This window comes from Panthera uncia (assembly GCF_023721935.1).
Source record: "Panthera uncia isolate 11264 chromosome A1 unlocalized genomic scaffold, Puncia_PCG_1.0 HiC_scaffold_17, whole genome shotgun sequence".
NCBI classification, from domain to species: domain Eukaryota; kingdom Metazoa; phylum Chordata; class Mammalia; order Carnivora; family Felidae; genus Panthera; species Panthera uncia.
The window spans coordinates 31,039,163-31,058,428 of NW_026057577.1; the positions used below are offsets into that span (position 1 = coordinate 31,039,163).

General features: G+C 44.5%; 1 protein-coding gene across 2 annotated transcripts; it reads right to left on the reverse strand.

Moving 5' to 3' along the window:
• Positions 1-1,493: 1,493 nt before the first annotated feature.
• On the reverse strand, positions 1,494-18,749 carry GFRA3 (GDNF family receptor alpha 3). 2 transcript variants are annotated; one of them, XM_049649267.1, is made up of 8 exons: positions 18,300-18,749; positions 10,412-10,699; positions 7,066-7,158; positions 5,452-5,764; positions 3,115-3,218; positions 2,815-2,949; positions 2,386-2,474; positions 1,494-2,182 (listed from the first exon to the last, which is right to left on the reverse strand). In XM_049649267.1, the coding sequence occupies exons 1-8, from the start codon at positions 18,373-18,375 to the stop codon at positions 2,093-2,095; spliced, it is 1,188 nt and encodes a 395-aa protein (XP_049505224.1). In that variant the 5' UTR covers positions 18,376-18,749; the 3' UTR covers positions 1,494-2,092. The 2 variants fall into 2 exon arrangements, with proteins under 2 accessions (XP_049505224.1, XP_049505225.1); XM_049649268.1 differs by having other exon boundaries at positions 10,412-10,696; positions 18,300-18,748.
• Between the last annotated feature and the right edge of the window lie 517 nt (positions 18,750-19,266).

The window sequence follows — 19,266 nt, forward strand, 5'->3', positions numbered from 1 at the left end:
TCAAGCACTTAGCAAGGAATGACTGTACCATTCACACCCCCAGCCCCAGGCTAATGGAGTCAAAGCAAATGGAGAGGCTTTGCCAGCTCAGAGATCTTCCTGGGAGGGGTGAAGGGGAAGGTCTCCAAGTGCCCCCACTGAAGTTTGCAGGGAGGAATGTTGACCTAGCATTTTCTGGGGGCAGCGTGTACTATGGGGATACAAAAATGTGTAAGAAGAGGCTTCCCTCTTCTACCCGCCACTCTGGCAGCATTTCTGCACATCCTACCCCCAGTCACCTGCTCACTACCTTAAAACTTGGTTGAGAGAAAAATGGGAAGACAACCAAATATCCATTGATAAATAACTGGTTAAATAAATGATATATGTAGGAATATGCATTCATATAAGTCCATGCTCTGAAGCTGATAAAAAGGATGATGTAGTTCAAGCTCTACTCATGCATGCTGAAAGATATCTGTGACTTACACAGTGACATGCAGTGTCTGATCCCACTTACATAAAGTTATACATACCCATAGATTTTCATGTGCACATATAGGCAGAGAGCATTTGGCAGTTTGCTAATGGGATTTTAGACTATTTTACTTTCTTCTTTATAATTGTCTGTATTGTCCAAATGTTCTACAAAAACCACATACTGTAATTGCTAACTTTTCTGAGTTCTTATATTGTGTCAGTTCCAATGCTTTTACATGGATTATCTCATTCCTTATGAAGTGGGTTCTATGCTTTTTCACATTACAGATGTAGATAATGAGGTCTAGAAAGGTTGAGCCCAAGGTCATATAGCTATTAACCAACAAAGTCAAATATTGTTGGAAGATCAAATGAATTAATGCATGTACTTGCATGCAGTAGAGGCTCAATAAATGATGGTTATTATTATAATTATTGTACAGCACTTATTGCACTGTTTTGTTCTTCTTGTCTATTCCTCTGCTCTGGAGTGTTAAAGACTTGAAAACAGTATCTGAATTATTACTCCAGAATCTCCTGCATCCAGCACAGTGCCTTGCTGAGCCAGCACTCATCAGATGCTTAAGGAAAGAGTGAGTGAATGAATAGACAAATGTCCACAGCTCTATAAATATATTTTCCCAACTACTTTGTTTCCTAATCCCAACAGGATTGCAAATGGGATTGAGGACCAGTCTCTCATTTCCTCTGGCCCCCATCATGGTCTGGAGCAAGCCAATAACATGAGCAGGTGCTCAATAAATTCTTTGGTTGACTGGGGATACTCCCCTCTCAGCTCCTGTGGCAGATCCCAGGTAGTATCCCAGATATGGCTGGATCTGGGACAGATACCAGGTCCAAAGCCTCACATAAGCTATTTTTCCTTCCAACTCCATGTTAAGTACAAGGGACGTTGAGAGAATTGCTGAGGTCACACAGCAATTGGTGGCAGGGTAACTGTGTCTCCTGGTCCTGGCCACCTCTATTTTTGTATCTGTAACACTTCTAATTCTACATAAATTCACAATGCGAGAAAACAGGAAAAGAACAAAGTTTTAAGCCAAATGTTTAATTATGATCCAAGGGGCTGGGGATACTTCAGGACAGTAGCAGGAAGAAAGCAAAACCCAAATGTTCCGTCTCCTGAGGCTCAAATGCTCTGATGGATCCCCAGGTACGGTAGGCACTAGGTTCCTATATCCCATTCAGAGGAGGAGACAAGGGGGTAGGAGTCTTGCACCAGCCTTCCTTACAATGGGGACTGTCTTTCTATGCTGCCTCAGAACATCCAGCCCTGCCTACCTGGAGAATGCAATAGATAATGACTGATTTGTTAGAGCCTGGGTGATTCTGATGGGCAAGAGGAAAGGATTACGAGAGAGATTGGTAGAGATGGTCTCCACTAGAAGATATGGCTAAATCATGGTCACCAAGTCCTAAGGAAGGGCTGAGGAGGGAACGAGTCACAGTTTCAACGATGGCCCCATGTGGAGTCAGTTGGATATGCAGTATGGACTGAGGGTCGCCATGTTGTTTACTGCACCTCCTTCCTGATGCCGCTCTTTCCTTACCCCTTGCAGGCTGAAGGTCAGGCTGGTGTGGTAGAGGGGAGAGGGGCCCAAGGGAAGTCCAGCTACCAGAGGCTCAGGAGAAGAATCAAAGTAAGTGTACAGGAGAAAAGAGAGGGCACCCAGGGCTGTGGCATCAGAGCAGGATTTTTGTTCTGTAGAAGAAATGGAATGGAGTCAGCTCCACCCCCTTCACCACTTTGGCATCAGTCAAAGCCTGTCCCCCCCACCCCTGATGTGTCCACTAGAGATCTATAGTATTCATGACCACAATGAGGTCACCTCATCTGTCCCCTTGTCTGGGTTTCCCCCAGCTAGACCAGTAAAGGTAGGAGGTGTGTAATAAAGGAGACCCTACCTGGCGTTCCATCACAGAAAAGGTAGAGTCTGCCCAGTCCTGGGAGAAGAGTTGGCTGTGAAAACGCATCTTAGCTGCAATGGCCTCCACTAAGGAGAGGAGAGAAGGTAAACAGAAGCGGGCATATGTTGGAGATCTCTTAGGCTCCCATGAAAGAAAAGGGAATGTCTTAGGGACCCTGGCATATGGAAGGATGGGTAGGAATGGGATATTGTTTCATTCTGCTTGCTTATTCCTAAAGCTGAAGAGTGTCCCTGGGGCCAAGACAGGTTGAACAGGAAGCTTGAGGGGTCACCAGGGAGTAGGAGGGGGCTGGTCTGTCTGCAGGAGATGGATGGAACCAGTGTGGACCACAGAGCTGACACTTTTCCTCAAACTGGGTCCAGCTGATCCAATCCCGGGGGCTGGGAGCAGGTGTAATGCACTCACTGAGGCAGGAGTTGTGGGAGAAGGACTCTTCCAGCTGTTCACACTCCTCCTGCCGGTTGCCACTGCCTCGACAGGTGCAGCTTAAGGCAACACTGATGTTGACATTGCTGACAAAGTTGGGAGTCATGGCAGTCCCTGTGGGGTGAATAGAGGACTGTCAGGGCCTAGGCCACCCAAACTTCAACCCCCACTCTCTGTCACCTGTCTCAGGTCCACCCCATCTGGGTTCAGTCTCCAGAGGATTCTCACCCCTGGGAGTAGCCACCCTGTGGGCTCCCTTCATATGGCCCCCAGCCTCACCAATCAGCCCCATGTATGCTCGCAGACATCTGGACTGCTCTGTTGCACAGGTCCCTAGGATGTCCAAAGGATGGCAGTGGGTCTGGAAATCCACCAGGCGAGATCTGGAAGAAGGGAAATTTCAAGAGTACCCATTGAGGGTCTGGTCTGCAGCCTTCACCCTTGCTCCCCTTTAGATGACAGACCCATCTTCATGCCAAATCCTCCTTTGCATTCAGGGCATGGTCCAGGGCTTCCCCCTCAGTGAAGCCTGTTTCTATCACAATTAAGGGCACGATCACCCCAGTCCCAAAGCATGCCACTCTGAATTTGGGCTCCACAATCCCTAGGTATGAGATTTCAGGCAGCTTCTTTAACCTCAGTTTTGTCAACTATGAATAGAAATGAAAACAGTACTTCCTCATGGGTTTTTGTGAGGATGAGGTAAGAGACTGCATGTACAGCATTTAGCATAGTTGTTGGTACATATGAAATGTTCATTAAATGTTAAAGACTGTTATTATTAACATTGATCCTACAATAGGTAAGGCTGGTTATCTTCAGATGATACAAGTATGTTTTTCTGTACATATTTCTGCAATTTTCCTTACATTTTGCCTTTTGTTGGATAGGTGGTTTACTTCTCTGTCATGCTCACCCAAAAGCAAACTCCTTGAATGAAAGGACAGTATCTTAGTCATCCAGACCAGCACTTGTTATGTGATAGTAATAGCTATCAGCAACACAATAGGCAGTCTAGCAGAGCAGTTAGGCCAGACTCCAGGCCAGACTTCTTCATTCCAGCCCTCATTCAGTAACCTGACTTACTACCTGGATGAGTCTCAACAAGCTATTTAAACATTCTCTGATATGGTTTCTTCTCTGTAAAATGCAGATGATAAAAAAACAACAGCACCATCTATCTTGTAAGGTTTACATGAGTTAATACATACTAAGTACCTAAAACAGTACCTAGCCCATAGTAAGTACTCACTAAGTGTTGGTGTTATGATGATTGAGAGCTTTTATGTAGTATTTTACAGAAGAAGGAAGTGGAGCTCAGAGAGGTTAAATAACTTTGCCCAAGGTTACGGAGAAATAAGGGGTAGAACCAGGCTGCAAAATAAGTGACTCTCACTGTCAACGAATTCTACTTGAGTGGATGATAACTTCAATTTGGTGAATGTTTTGTCCTGAGAAGGCAGAGGAAAGCCAGGTCAGAATTTCAAATTTTCTGGACAATACATATCAAACACCTTACCAACAGTTGTGTACTTTGATTTGGTAATGGCAGTTATGGCCACACATCCTAAGTAATAGTTAGATTTGTGCACAAAGATTAATGAACAAGTGATATTTACTGCATTATTTATAGCAATAAAAAAAGCAACCTAAACATCCAACAATTGAGGAAGGATTAAATAAAGAATGGGGCATCCATAAAATGGAATGCAATGTAGGCATTTAAAAATCAAGGGGCGCCTGGGTGGCGCAGTCGGTTAAGCGTCCGACTTCAGCCAGGTCACGATCTCGCGGTCCGTGAGTTCGAGCCCCGCATCAGGCTCTGGGCTGATGGCTCGGAGCCTGGAGCCTGTTTCCGATTCTGTGTCTCCCTCTCTCTCTGCCCCTCCCCCGTTCATGCTCTGTCTCTCTCTGTCCCAAAAATAAAAAAAAAAAAAAAAAAAAAAAAAAACGTTAAAAATAAAGTTGCCAAAAGGACAGTAAAACACAAAATAAGCACCCACCATTTATTGAGCACTTATTCTGCACCAGTAAGCTAAGCACTCTACATAAATTATGTAATTTAACGCTCACCAGAATCCCATGAGGTCTGTATTATTATCCCACTTTTTACAGAGGACTCAGAGGAACGTTAGGTTAAGTGATGGAATTTTAGCTTTAAAGTGACGGGCTCAAAATCGAACAGCCCCAGGATTTAAATTCACATCTGTCTGACTTCAGAGCCTGTCTTCACCACTGTTCCCTGCTGCCTCCATGGAAAAATGCTCAGGAGATACGCACATAAGTGAAAAAAAAAGAAGGTACAAATATATTTCTAGAGAATCCAGTTTTGTTTATGGGTATACAAAAAAGACTGGAAGGAAACGCTCCCAAAAGTATGTAGATTATCTTCAGGTGATGGATTCTGATGGATTTTATACGTTTTATATTTTCTGAAGTTTTTACACAAAGGAAAACAATTTTTTTTGATCACAGGGTTTTCAGAAAATACTACAGGGTGAAGTCAGTCCACGGCCTCAGGGGGGCAAGCCCAGCTCTGCACAGGAAAGCACCCATAAGGAGTGGCGTGCACTGAGCCCTTACCCACACCCAGCCCTCCCGCCCCAGCACTGGCACCTGCACAGCGGGTCAGCGACGCAGAGGCTCTGCAGCTCCAGGCAGTTGGGGGCCCCAGACGGCAGAGCGCAGCTGGGAGCAATGGTGTTGCGCCGGCGTTGCCCGCAGCCCTGGTCGGCCGGTGCGCAGGGGCACAACAGGAGGCCCTGAGCGTGGGGCTCCGAAGCCTTCTCGAAGAAGGCGCGGAGCTGATGGAGGCAGATGTGGCGCTGGCAGCGGGATCCCGAGCACGCTTCCCCATAGGCCTTGCGCAGCCGATCACACTTATCATTAAGAGTACATAGCATGGCAAACTTGAGGCAGAGGTCTGAGTCTGCGGGGATAAGGGCACCAAGTCACCAGTCCTCTCTGCAAACGTGCAGCCCAGTTTTGCTAGGAACCCCTGCAAACCTCGGATTTAACAAGGATGGTGGTGGGGGTAGGAGGAAAGGTAGGACTCCCTGGAATAAGTCCACTGCGAATCCTAGGCTTTCCCTCTACCCATAAACTATATCTGGTATTTGTGAGCTTCCCCCATCCTACTCCTCAGCTTTCCTACGTGTTAAAAAAATAATAATAAAATAAAATAAAATAAATAAAATAAAATAGGCCATATACATATCTTACACTCATTTACCTAGACTTGAAGTGGCCAGAAAGTTCAAATAACCAAAACCCTTTCCTCAATCCCATGGTGGATTGAAGTCTCATGGTGGAAATCATCATCTAGAGGCCCTACAACATTCTAAAGCACTTTCTGAACTGTCCAAAACATATGCAACTAAATTCTGCTGAGGATTTTTGTTTGGTTTTGCATCTATTCGGCCCATTTTTAATATTACCTGTCTGCTTTTAATGATTGATGCATGCATAAAAGTTCCCTGTGCTCTGAGGCTGGGGAAATTATGGTGATATTTTTATTGACAACATTCCAGCAGTCAGAACAATGGAGTAAATGGAACAGGTTATTCCCAGATTCCTTATAAGTAAGTGTTTATGCATAAATCTCTACACTTTTCTCTCAAAATACTAATTCCAATATACAGGACTAACTGTACAACAAAGCTCCTATCTTTCTCAAAAAATGAGTGTCTGTGTGTGTGTGCCTTTCCAATTAACACAAGAGCCTCACTTTCCAAAAAAAAAAAAAATGCATTTTAGTCCTTGCCAGACTGATGGCTCCCCACCCTGAGTAACCCCTGAGCAGTCACATTCTTTCTCACCATTTTCCCTGCCCAACACCTCACCCATCCCATTAAAATGGTATGAAAACAAGCAATTTCCTAGTCTTCAGGGACAAAAAGCTACTTTCCTGGCTGCCTCGAATGAGGGTAACTACTTTATTTCAGCATTTTTTTTTCTGGGACTGCTGCCACTCCATCAAACGCTTTGTAGAGACCCACCTTTTGGAACCAAGGAGCCCTAATGGCCTCCCTATTAACTATTTGTTGACATATAAGACCACAAATGCTCACAGCTCAGACTTCCACCCTGACACAATGCTTCTTTAGTTACGTGGCAGGCTAGAACTCTCTCCCAACACGCCCTCCATCTGGCTTGTGTTCCCCATCAGCCACCCTTCCTTCAGGGTCCAGGTCCATCCCTCATGTCCCAACCTCAGACTGCCCTCCACACCTGGTTTGAGCATGTTCAGTTTGCTGAGATTCATTTTCCAGGGTTTTCTGGTCACGGTGTCTTCATAGGGGGAGACATCCAGTTCATAGTCACCTAGAGACAAGGTGATAAGAATCCTGAGGACCAGATTGGAGGCTGGGAACAGGAGGGGCTGTGGGCTCCTTAAGGGGACATAATAGATCATAAAGTCACTGCATAGCTCATAGACACAGTAGGTACTCAATAAATGTTGGCTAATCTTGTTGGAAGAGAAGGATGAAAGAGTGCAAAGTGTCACCCAGTTTGCCTTTGAGAATGCATCTATAGGGAGGAAAAAATATGGATGAGGTCAAGCAAGTAGGAAAGGATGGTCTGGATATCTGGGAAGCCCTGAAAGCTCCCAAGGGGAAAGGCAAGAAGACAAGAGGATCTAGGGAGAAGTCTTGGGAAGTTCTGAAAGAGAACTGATTAGAATGAGGAGTGGAAAACAGGGAACAAAAAGGGTGGTAAATTGCATTACTGTTTCCAGCTATTTGCTAGCTACCCACCCTATGAGAAGATTATACACACACACCCCCACCTCAGTTGCCATGTGACTTTCAGGGCCCCTATGAGAGGAGTATACTTTCACACCCTACTATAAGGATTGCCTATGTGATTTGCTTTGGCTTGTGGATTGTGAGCTGAAGTGACATAAATCACATCTGAGCAGAAGCTTTAAGAACCATCACATGGTCTTGCTGCTGCTCTTTTCCCTCTAGCAGCCTGGATCATCAAATGAAGAAGACAGGTAGGGCAAAGACAAATCCCACTCAAGGAAGCCCACAGACGATGTGTAACATGAACAAAAATTAAATTTTTTTCTAGGAGGCCAGATATGTGGGGGTTGGTTGGTTATTACTGCAGCATAACCTGGCAAATTCTTATTAAAAATGTAATTGGTGGGGTTGTCTGGGTGGCTCAGTCGGTTAAGCACCTGACTCTTGATCTCAGCTCAGGTCTTGATCTCAGGGTCATGAGTGTAAGCCCCATGTTGGGTTCCACACTGGGCATGGAGCCTACTTAAAAAAATAAATTAAATAAAAATAAAAATTAAAAAATTTGAATTGGTATCTAGAAATGAGTGCTGCAGTAACAAAAAAAATCTAAGATCTGAGATCTAAAAATCTAAAATTTTATTGGCTTTGGGACTGGGCAGTGAGTGGATGTAAATAAGCTGTTCCTGAAGTATGAAAAATGGCGGTCCTCAATATGCAGTGGGAAAGCATTTGGGAAAACTGTTGCCTGCAATAACTTGGAAGGAAGATGTTATATTGAATGAGCTTGTGCTTTAAGGAAAAGAAGCTGAGAAGCAGAAGGTTACTAGTATGTCTTCTTTTTTTAATTTTTAAATGTTTATTTATTTTTGAGAGACAAGAGTGGGGGGGGGGGGCAGAGAGAGAGAAGGAGACAGAATTTGAAGTAGGTTCCAGGCTCCCAACTGTTGCAAGCTGTCAGCACAGAGCCCAATGTGGGGCACGAACTCACGAACTAAAAGATCATGACCTGAGCCCAAGTCAGGAGCTTAACTGACTGAGCCACCCAGGTGCCCCTTTACTAATATGTCTTGATTGCCATTGGCATGTTGCAAGGTACTACAAGAAAGTTAAGCTCAGAGAAGAATTGATCAGTTTGCAAATAGAGAGGAAAAAGAAAAGAAAAAATCCAGAAATTTCAGGTATATGGCTATCATGCCCTTTGTGGAGATCTCTCACTGATTAAGATGGTATCAATAAATCCTGCCAGTTATGCTCAGGGAAAAAAGACTAGGGTAGTGGCTCTCCCTCTGATAAGAGCAAGATACTTCTAATTAAGTCTAGAAAGAGATATATGTCTTGAAAAGAATTATAGGGAAGGCTACTGGCACCAGAGGTGACAGAAACCAAAGATATAAAAAAAGCAATTATGTTTTGAGAAAGTTGTACTGCTAAGAGCCACCAGCCAGGATTCAAATAGACTCTAATGGAGACTTAAAATGCCCCAACGTTTCTCAGGTAGGCAGCAAGCTGAGAATGCTGTTCACTCCTCAAAGAGGTGAGAGTCTCCAATATCCATCTCAGATATGGCCAAAGAAACCTGTCATGGGGAGGGGGCTGGGCCAAGAGCCCTGGAGAACAACAGATAAAGCAACTGTCCCAGGGAGCAAAAGCAGGGCCTTATTAAAGAGCAATTCCTACTCCCAGGGAAGATGGCCCTTAGACAACAATTTGTGCAGAGGACTTCAGAACAGCTATGAAGTAATGTCTGCTGTGTGCTTCTCATTCCTCCTCTTTCTGAGAGTGTTTGTGGTGGTTCTCCAGTCCCTGTTCCACTGATGTATACTGAGAATATGTTGGAAGCAGGCAGATGACTGGTCCTTTTTGTCCACAGTTAACTAGATCAAGGGGAGTCCTATCCACACCTGACAAAGAAATTATCACAAGATCCTAGTCGGGAAGCCTGCTATACTATTTGGATAGAACTCTTAGGTTGCCACACTTACTGCCATGTGATTTTCAGGGTCTCCTGTGGGAAGAGTATACTTCCCCTCACCAGGGATTCAGGCTTGGCCATGTGATCTGCTTTGTTTGTGGAATGTGAGTGTTAGTATTTTATGTAACATCTGAGTAGCTTTTAAAGGCATCATTTGCTTCTGCCATTACTCATTTCCCTCTGCCATGAGAAAAGAACATTCCAGATGGAGGCCGTACCTTCAGCCAGGATCCCAGAATGAAGAAGATACATGAAATAGTTAACACAGAACATGAGCAAGAATGAAAACTTTGTTTTACAAATCACTGTCTTGTTACTGCAGCACAGTCCAGTAAAAGCTGACTAATACAGAGAGGCGTCTCTGGAAAGAGTCAGAAGAAGCTCCTCTCTTTGGCTCTTCTAGTCCTTCTCTCTCACTATCTTCTGTCTGGTTAACGAGTATCCTTTCTGTTAAAGGCAGGACCAGGATGCTGTTTCCCACTCTCTCTGAACTTATGGATTACGTTGTATTTGGAATCTGTGTACGGGTTAAGACCATTTTCCTCCACCTTTTCTCCATACACTTCTGTCCCAGGAGCTCCCCAGGTTGGGCCACAGTCTGGTTCAGAGCTCTGCCAAGAGGCAGCTACATGTTGCCAGGTAGGAAAGGGGGAAGTAGGAAGAAGAGAGAGCAGCGCTGTGGGTGCCCAAAAGAATACTGCCAATTCCTCCCTCTACTTCTTGTAGATGTCAAGTGCAGAGCTTCATTACCATCCCAGCCAGAATCTACCATGCAGCCTATATCCTGTAGGATTAAACAACCACCCCACAAGAGCCATCTTCCTTAGCTTAGTCCACTCTATGAGGGGGGCCTCACCAAAGCTGCGGGCAAGGTGAATGGTCCAGTAAATGTCCAGGCAGGCAACTTGGTTCTTCATGCGTCGATGGCATGTGCAGCTCATCAGAGAGCTATTCCTGAGGTGCTTTGCTGCCTCCCTGCAGTCCTCAGGGACCAAAAGTTCCTGTGTGGGTGACGGGGTGCTTATACTAGAGGTGCAGGAATTCAGGTGGTGGTAGGCAGCACTGCAAACAGGATCAGCCTGGCACTTCCTCCTGGCCTGAATACAGCTGTTCACGAGCCAGCCCTCTATAGGGAGAGGGTCTGCTGTGGAGGAAGAGAGACCAGGTGAGGCTCACATAAGGTCAGAGTAGCTGCCTGGGAGTAACAAGTTGTGAGGTGGAGTAGAGGATTCAAGATGAAACCTTGGGCAGGAAAGTCTTGGGGTGGCTTAGAGGCCTTTAGGAATAAGTGGAGAGAAAAGCCCAGTAGGAGTAAAGAATCTGCAGCTGTCACAATCTGGACAGAATAGATGAGGCCCAAGAAGAGGTGGATTTGAAGAGAGGCTGCTCAGCCTCCTAAGAGAAGGAGGGGGACTGTTGTCCGAAGCTGAGCCTGATATGACCCTGCCAGGCACAGGGAAGAGGGCCCTTGGCAGAGCAATGCACAGGCAGGGCTAGTATAATAACCAGAGAGTTGACAATGTGCATAGGAGTGCTAAATGAGAGTCAGCGACAACTCTGAGGTTTCCATTAAAAGTCACTTTAAAATACCTTTACGGGGGAACTGTTTGGTGTTGGTGTTGGGGAACTTTTGCTGATTCTGTCACTCAATAATACCGATGTTGGTTTATAGGTCAGCCTTGTGGATCTTCCCTACATCCTAGGACTTAGCATCCTTGTCAAAAGGTAGCCATCATGCTGCCAGTTTTGCAAGGCAAAACATCTAAGAGTCATTTTTAATTCTTCTCTTTCCTTCATATCCTATGTTCAATCCAGTAAGTCCTGCCAACTCCACAATATATCAGGAACCTGTCCACCTCTCTCCACATCTATCACCACACCCTCAAACCACCATCAGCTCTTGTCTGAACTACTGCCAAGACTCCTTACTGGTCTCCTTGATTCCATCCTCCAAATTCATTCTCCCATACCATTCAGCCATACTTTTTTTTGTTTTGTTTTCCAGCTTTAGTGAAATTTAATGGACATAAAACATCGTGTAGGTTTTAGGTGGGCAACGTGATGATTCGATTTACATATATATTGTGAAGTGATCAAGACAATAAGATTAGTTAATATATCCTTTACCTTACATAACTAACATTTTGCTGTTGCAGCCAACTTTCTTTAAAAATTTTTTTAATGTTTATTTTATTTTTGAGAGAGTGAGAGAGCGAGCACACAAGCAGGGGAAGGGCAGAGAGAGAGGGAGACACAGAATCCGAAGCAGGCTCCAAGCTCTAAACTGTCAGCACAGAGCCTGACTTGGGACTTGAACTCATGAACCACGAGATCATGACCTGAGCCCAAGTTGGAGCTTAACTGACTGAGCCACCTACGCATCCGCAGCCATCTTTTTTAATGACCTTTTTTTTTTTTTTTACACGTTGGAAACCATTCCAATTGAGATAAAATTCATACAACATAAAATTAACCATCTTAAAGGGCATAATTAAGTGGCATTCAGTACATTCATAATGTTGTACAACAATCACTTCTATCTAATTCCAATATATTTTCATGACCCCAAAAGGAAACCCATACCCATTAAATAGTCACTCTCCCTTTTCCAACCTCTCTAGTCTCTGGCAACCACTAATCTGCTTTGTCTCTACAGATACCTATTCTAGATATTTTATGTAAATAGAATCATAAAATATGTAATATTTTGTATCTGGCTTCTTTCTTCTAACATATTGCTTTTTTTTTTAAGTTTATTTATTTTGAGAGAGAGCACATGCATGCATAAACAGGGAAGGGGCAGACAGATGGGAAGAGAGAGAATCTCAAGCAGGTTCAACCACAGTGAGGACCCTGATGTAGTGCTCGAACCCATAAACTGTGAAATCATGAGCTGAGCCAAAATCGAGAGTTGGATGCTTAACCAACTGAGTCACCCAGGTACCCCTAACATATTGATACACATTACAGCGTGTATCACTACTTCATTCTTTTTTATGGATGGGTAAGATTTCATTGTATGGATATCCCATATTTTATCAGTCCATCAGTTGGTGGACATTAGAGTTGTTTCCATGCTTTGGTTATTGTGAATAATGCTTCTGTGAACATCCATGTACAAGTATTTGCTTGAATTCCTGCATAAAATTCTTTTAGGTGTACACCTATGAGTGAAATTTCTGGGTCGTATGGTAATTCTATGTTTAACTTTGTGAAGAATCGCCAAATTGTTTTTCACAGTGGCTGCACCATTTTTCATTCCCATTAGCAATGTACAAAGGTACCAATTTGTCAATTCTTATTTTCCTTTTTTTTTTTCTTTAACCAGCCATCCTTATGGATGTGAGATAGTATATTACTGTGGTTTTCATTTGTATTTCCCTAATAACTAATGATGTTGAGCATATTTTCATGTGTTTGGTAGTCATTTGTATATCATGTTTGATAATAATTTTTTATTAAAGTACAACATACAGAAACATGTATTAATCAAAATGTACAGTACAATGAATTTTAAATTTAATACACTGTGTAACCAGACCTCAGATAAGGAACCAGCACATTACCAGTGCCCCAGATGCCCTCTGCCAGGCACCAACCCCTCTGAAAGAAACCAATGTCTTGATTTCTAACATTAGAGATTACTTTTGCCTGCTTTTCAATCACACAACATGTGCTTTTGGTGTCTTAGTTTCTTTTGCTCAATATTACCTTTATGAAGTTCACCCACTAAGTAAAGTTTACCCATTAAGTTGCAACTAGCTTGTTTTCCTTGCCGTATATCATTCCATTGTGTGAATATAATGTAATTCTAATGCCGATTGGCATTATATGGGAGCATCTCTTAAATATTGTAAATGAGATCATCTCATTACTCTGCTTAACTTCTTCCAACAACTCCAATGCACTTAGATTAGGGTCTAGTTTAGGGGTGCCTGGGTGGCTTAGCCGGTTAAGCGTCCAACTTGGGCTCAGGTCATGATCTCACAGCTCTTGAGTTTGAGCCCTGTGTCAGGCTCTGTGCTATCAGCTCAGAGCCTGGAGTTTGATTCCAATTCTGCATCTCCCTCTCTCTCTGCCGCTCCCTGGCTCCCACTCTGTCTCTCTCTCCTTCAAAAATAAATAAACATTAAAAAAAAGTTTAGATTAGGATCTAGTTTATATGCCCTGGTTTACAAACCAGGGCATATAAGACCTGTCCTTGTAAGACCTGGTCCCTGCTCACTTACCTAACCTTACCTTCCAGCTCTCTTCTCCTCTCCCACTTCCTTTCACCCACACTGGCCTTCCTTTTGTTGCCACTGAACAAGACAAGTCTGTGTCAACCTTAGCGTTTTTGCCCTAGCCTTTCTTTCTGCTTGGAATGCTCTTCTCCCTGATCTTCACATGGTTGGCCCTTTCTGGTAATTGAGTTCTCTGTCTAAATAGCATCGCAGAAAGGCCATCCCCAACCAACCAATGTGAAATAACCCCCTAGCTACTCTACTACATCATTACTCCAATTCTCTGCATAGTACTTATCATCACTTAATTTTTTTAACTTGATTTTTTATTATCTCCCCCTCTGGACTTCTACATCTATCTTATCACTACTCTGTTGCCAGTGCCTAGAACAGTGCTGGTTCCTTATGAGCTCCTATTATTTAAAAAATAACCAGGGTTAGGGTGCCTGGGTGGCTCAGTTGGTTAAGCACCAGACTTCAGCTTCAGCCGTAATGATCTCACGGCTCGTGGGTTTGAGCCCCGCGTTTGGCTCTGTGCTGACAGCTCAGAGCCTGGAGCCAGCTTTGGATTCTTTGTCTCCCTCTCTCTCTGCCCCTCCCCTGCTAGCGCTCTCTCTCTCTTTCTCAAAAATAAACGTTAAAAAAAAATTTTTTTTTAATAATAACCAGAGTCGCCTGGGTGGTTCAGTCAGTTAAGTGTCTGACTCTTGGTTTTGGCTCAGGTTATGATGTCACAGTTTCGTGAGTTCCAGCCCTATATCAGGCTCTGCACTGGTAGCACAGAGCCTGCTTGGGATTCTCTCTCTCCCTCGTTCTCTGCCCCTCCCCCACTAGTGCTGTCTCTGTTTCTTTTAAAATAAATAATGAATAAACTTAAAAAAGAAATAAACAAATAACAGGGGAATTTTGTGAGTCACCTCTGTAACTTCTCTGAGCTCCTTCCCTCTATTTAAAATCAAAGAGTACCAGAATGAGGAGGGGCATGAGTTTTGTTAGTCCAACTTTTTCTTTCAATCAAACAATAATTAAGTCAATTACTTATTAAAATGCAGATTTCTGACACCATCCCAGAACTACTGAATCAGAAGCTGTGGTGATAATGCCTGGGAATCTGAGTTTTAGCAAGTTCACTGGAAAATATGATGCATCCCAAAGTTTGAGAATTGGTCATATCCAATGCACAAAGGCAGGATCAGTAGTATTGATTTTACCTTTTGCTTCAGGCTCCAATATGCTTCAGCATGACATTGTTACTCTTTTTATTTACATTTTTGATATTTTGCTCCTCATGGATTTTGGGGGGGGGGGAAGCATTGATTTTGATTTTTAGTATATGTGCTGCTGAAGCAAGCATTGATTTTGATTTTTCTTGAGAGAGAGACGACACAAGTAAGCGAGAGGCAGAGGGAGATGGGGGAGAGAAAGAATCCCACAAGGGGCAGAGAGAGAGAGAGAGGGAGAGAGAGTGGGGCTCACCTGAACGGGGCTCGTGTTCACCCTATGTGGGACTTGAACTCACAAACCGTGAGATCATGACCTGAGCCAAAGTCAGATGCTTAACTGACTGAGGCACGCAGGTGCCCAAGTCAGCACTGATTTTTATTTTTTTATTTTTTTCCAACCAGAGTGGCTTGATTTTATTGCAGGGAAGCGAGGGAGAGGCTGGGCAAGTGAGGGTCTCTGTAGGAACCCCCATTGCTGAGTAGGACTGCCAGGCCCCAGGTCTGTCTGGAAGTCAGGAGAGGATCAGAGGCCTGTCCCCTTTGGTCCATCTTGGGCCCAGGGGTCCAGGCCCTCACTACTTGGGGTCAAAGAAGGGAACAGCTTTTCCTGTTTTTCCCACAGTCTCCAGCAGAAGGTCCATGCTGTGCTCAGAGTTGATGCAAACCTTCTTGTTGAACAGGTCAGTGTCAAACTCAACTTCTCCCACCTTGTTAAGCACCTGACTGACCTCATTAGAGCAGCCTTCACAGGTCATGTCCACAGAGAACTCGTGCGTCGGCATGACTGTGGATGTGATGGTGGCTGCAGCAGCAACGCCTCTGATTTTCATTAAAAAATTTTTTTTAACATTTATTTGTTTTTTGATAAATAAATTAAAAAAGCGAGAAAGATAGAGAATGAACAGGGGAGGCACAGAGAGGGACAGAGGATCTGAAGCAGGTTCTGTGCTCATAGCAAAGAGCCTGAAGCAGGGCTTGAACTTTGAACTCATGAACCATGATATCATGACCTGAGCCGAAATCAGACCCTTAACTGACTGGGCCACCCAGGTGCCCCTGATTTTGCATTAAAAAAAAAATACTGCATTAAGAAGCACCTGGCCAACTCAGTTGGTGGAGTATGAGACTCTTCTGATCTCAGAGTTGTGAGTTTAAGCCCCACATTCACTGTAGAAATTACTTAAAAGAATTTTTAAAATCTTAAAAAAATATATATTACATTAAAATATTCTTTATCTTGACTACTTTTTCAATGGCACCCCCTTCACTCACTCACCTTAGTCCCAGTTCTGCCTAGCACAATTTGCTTCACTTTCTGGGCCTTAGTTTCCCAAATGTAAGGTGAGGAATTTGGATTAAACCAGTGTTTCTCAATGGAGGGCTAGGGAAGATATAGGTTAGGCCCCTTACAGGAGTATATCAGAATTTCCAAAGGTAATGGGTGGCTCAAAAAAGTATATTTGATCGTTATATATGTGGAAGATGAAAAATACTTTTGAAATTTCAAAAACATATTTAGAGAAGGCATGAGAGATTTATCTTTACCAAAAGAGAAACATGGATTTGGATGGTTTAAGAAGGGGAAGGGAAGGAAAAATAAGACAACAGAGAGAGAGGCAAACCATAAGAGATCCTTAAAGACAGAGAACAAACTAAGGGTTGCTGGAGGGGTGTGGGAGGGTGGGGATGGGTGAATGGGTGATGGGCATTGAGGAGAGCACTTGCTGGGATGAGCACTGGGTGTTACATGTTAGTGATGAATCAGTAAATTCTACTCCTGAAACCATTATTACACTATATATTAACTAATTTGGATTTAAATAAAACTAAAACAACAAATGAAAAATACTCACAAATTTTAAATAAAACGAAGTAAACAGTTTGAGAAATGTTATATTTAAGATGTTACTGCTGGTACGTACTCAATAAGTGCTTGCTGAAAGAAATGTAGCAAGTCCACGTCTCACTGCTTAAACTGGACTAAATATTGAGTCAGAACAATTTTCAAAAGTAAACCTCCAAGTTCAGAGCTGACAGTTCAGAGTCTGAACAATGGTGGATTTAGGGGCAATTGCACCTCAACAAAAGAAGGTAGGGCCACCCTTCTTCTAACAAAAGAAGGTAGGGACAATGTTGAAGTTCATCATAACAGGGTAGAACTTGTTATACTTAATTGGTTGATGGGGAAAGTGTTTAAGGTTTCCGACTGATGTTAGGCATACCGTAAGGTTTCAGCCATACCGTTAGGGTTACTGAAATTTTCTGGGCAGTAAAACCAGATTGGTAATAACTTGCTACCCTGATTTACTGATGGAGTCAATCTGGATAGACCAGTCCTTTCCCTCCTTCCTTCCATATCTGTCTTGCAGCCGAGGCTCCACATATATAGTATTTCATTTCTGCAGTGACTACTTTGTGAGCCGAAGTGACGGGTCCATGTATGGTCTCTGCCTCCACTGAGGCTCAGGGCAGGAGCCCCACAATGAGATTTCCATGCACCCATCCCACTCCCAAAGGTCACAGGCATATTCCCTGTGATCTTGGATCCAAGGCTACCCTTTTCTGGGGGAATGGCATAGTTCTAAAACCAGGCCCTGAACTATATATTCCACAAGATACTTATTGTGTATTTATAATAGAGCAATGCACTGTGCTGAGCCATCTTCCCCAACAGTGAGTTTTCTGCTGTAATTAAAATAATGAAAGTATGTTCTAAAAGGATGGAGGGGGTGGCAGTGAGAAATATTCTCAAATAATGATGTTAGAAGTTCTGGCAGCAGTTTATAACCCTAATTTGTAACAAGTCAGTTTTAACAAAAAACTTCTTTCTTCACGCGTACCTACTCCACTTCCCCAGTCCTTAAAGAGAGTGGAAGGGTTGAAGCCCATGTGCAGCAAATGGCATCCCAGCCTGATTCTCCTCACCTCCTAGAGATGCTGTTGTGGAAGTGGCCTGGCTGCTACTGTTCTGTGTCTGTGTAGACGCACCTCAAAAGAGGAAAGTGGGGGAATGGGGAGTAGGGGAACAAGGATATGCTTGGGTATCCTGGCCATTACTGGCATTCAATCTACAACAGTTCAAAAACTGTACTAGGCATGGAAGGTAGCCCCTTCCCGGCACCCAGGGCTTCCTTCCACGTACACAGGGCCACCTGGGACGGCGGTAGTGCGGTGTCTGAGCCCCCTCTGGACAACTGTGACCAATGCCCCCCACCCCCACCCCCACCCCGTGCGTTCCTCTCCTCTCCCCTTAATGCCCTGGCCGTAGCGGCTCCGCGTACGCACAGACGACACTCACCGGCTCCAAGCGGCAGCGGTAGCAGCAGCAGCAGGAATAAGGGCGCCAGTGGTCGCGGGTTAGGAGGACAAACCATGGCTCTGTCCGCACGCCGGCCGTCGGCTCCGGAGACGCTATGCCTGCACCCAGCGCCGTGCTCCCCTAGCTCCTCGAGCTGAGGTTCTGCGAGCCGGGCTCCTCGACCGCCAGCCACTGCCGCCTCCCGCCCTTCCTCGCGCGCGGTGCCGACACTCTCCCACCGGAGTTCTGGGCGCCGCCCTCCAACTCCGAAGCGCGCGGACGAACCGCGTCGCTTCTACTCTATCGGGAAGAAGGCGGGAGTGGGGGCGAAAAGGGCATGCGCCCGGCTTGTGCGTGCCAGAGGGTTCTCTACCCGAGCCGGCCCACCTGCCGTCCGTTGCCCACTTCGCTTAGAGTAGAAATTATGCCCAAGACAATTGTGGCAGCTGTAGCTGGAGACTCGCCATATCAAGAGATCAAGTATTTATCAAAAAAAAAAAAAAAAAAAAAAAAGCACCATTTCTCACTTTCTGGACTCCGCACCCCACCCCTTCCAAGAAAACTTGAACAAACAGCACCAGGGCACTTCTAGGTCCCCCCCCCCCCCCCGCTTAGAATTTGCACATCTTTGCCTCCATTTCCCCCTTGTAAGTATCTTCAAGGGTAAGGTCGGGCTGTTATCATTAACCCCATGATTCTGCAAAGATGGGTCCCAGACAGGTGAAATGGCTGTGCTGAGGACAGTCCTGCGGCCAGATTCCAGGACTTTTGCCAGACTAGCCTCCTCCAAAATTCAACCCCTTCAGTGTCATTAGGGAGGGTGGAAGGATTAAACCCTCCTCAGATTAGAGGTTTCCCTGGAGATAGATAAGACAGGATCCCTGAAGAAGGTGTTAGACCATTTAGCAGCCTCCTAATTTTCAGATCGATGTTTCTGAAAGCAACCTACTCTATCAAGAATAAACAG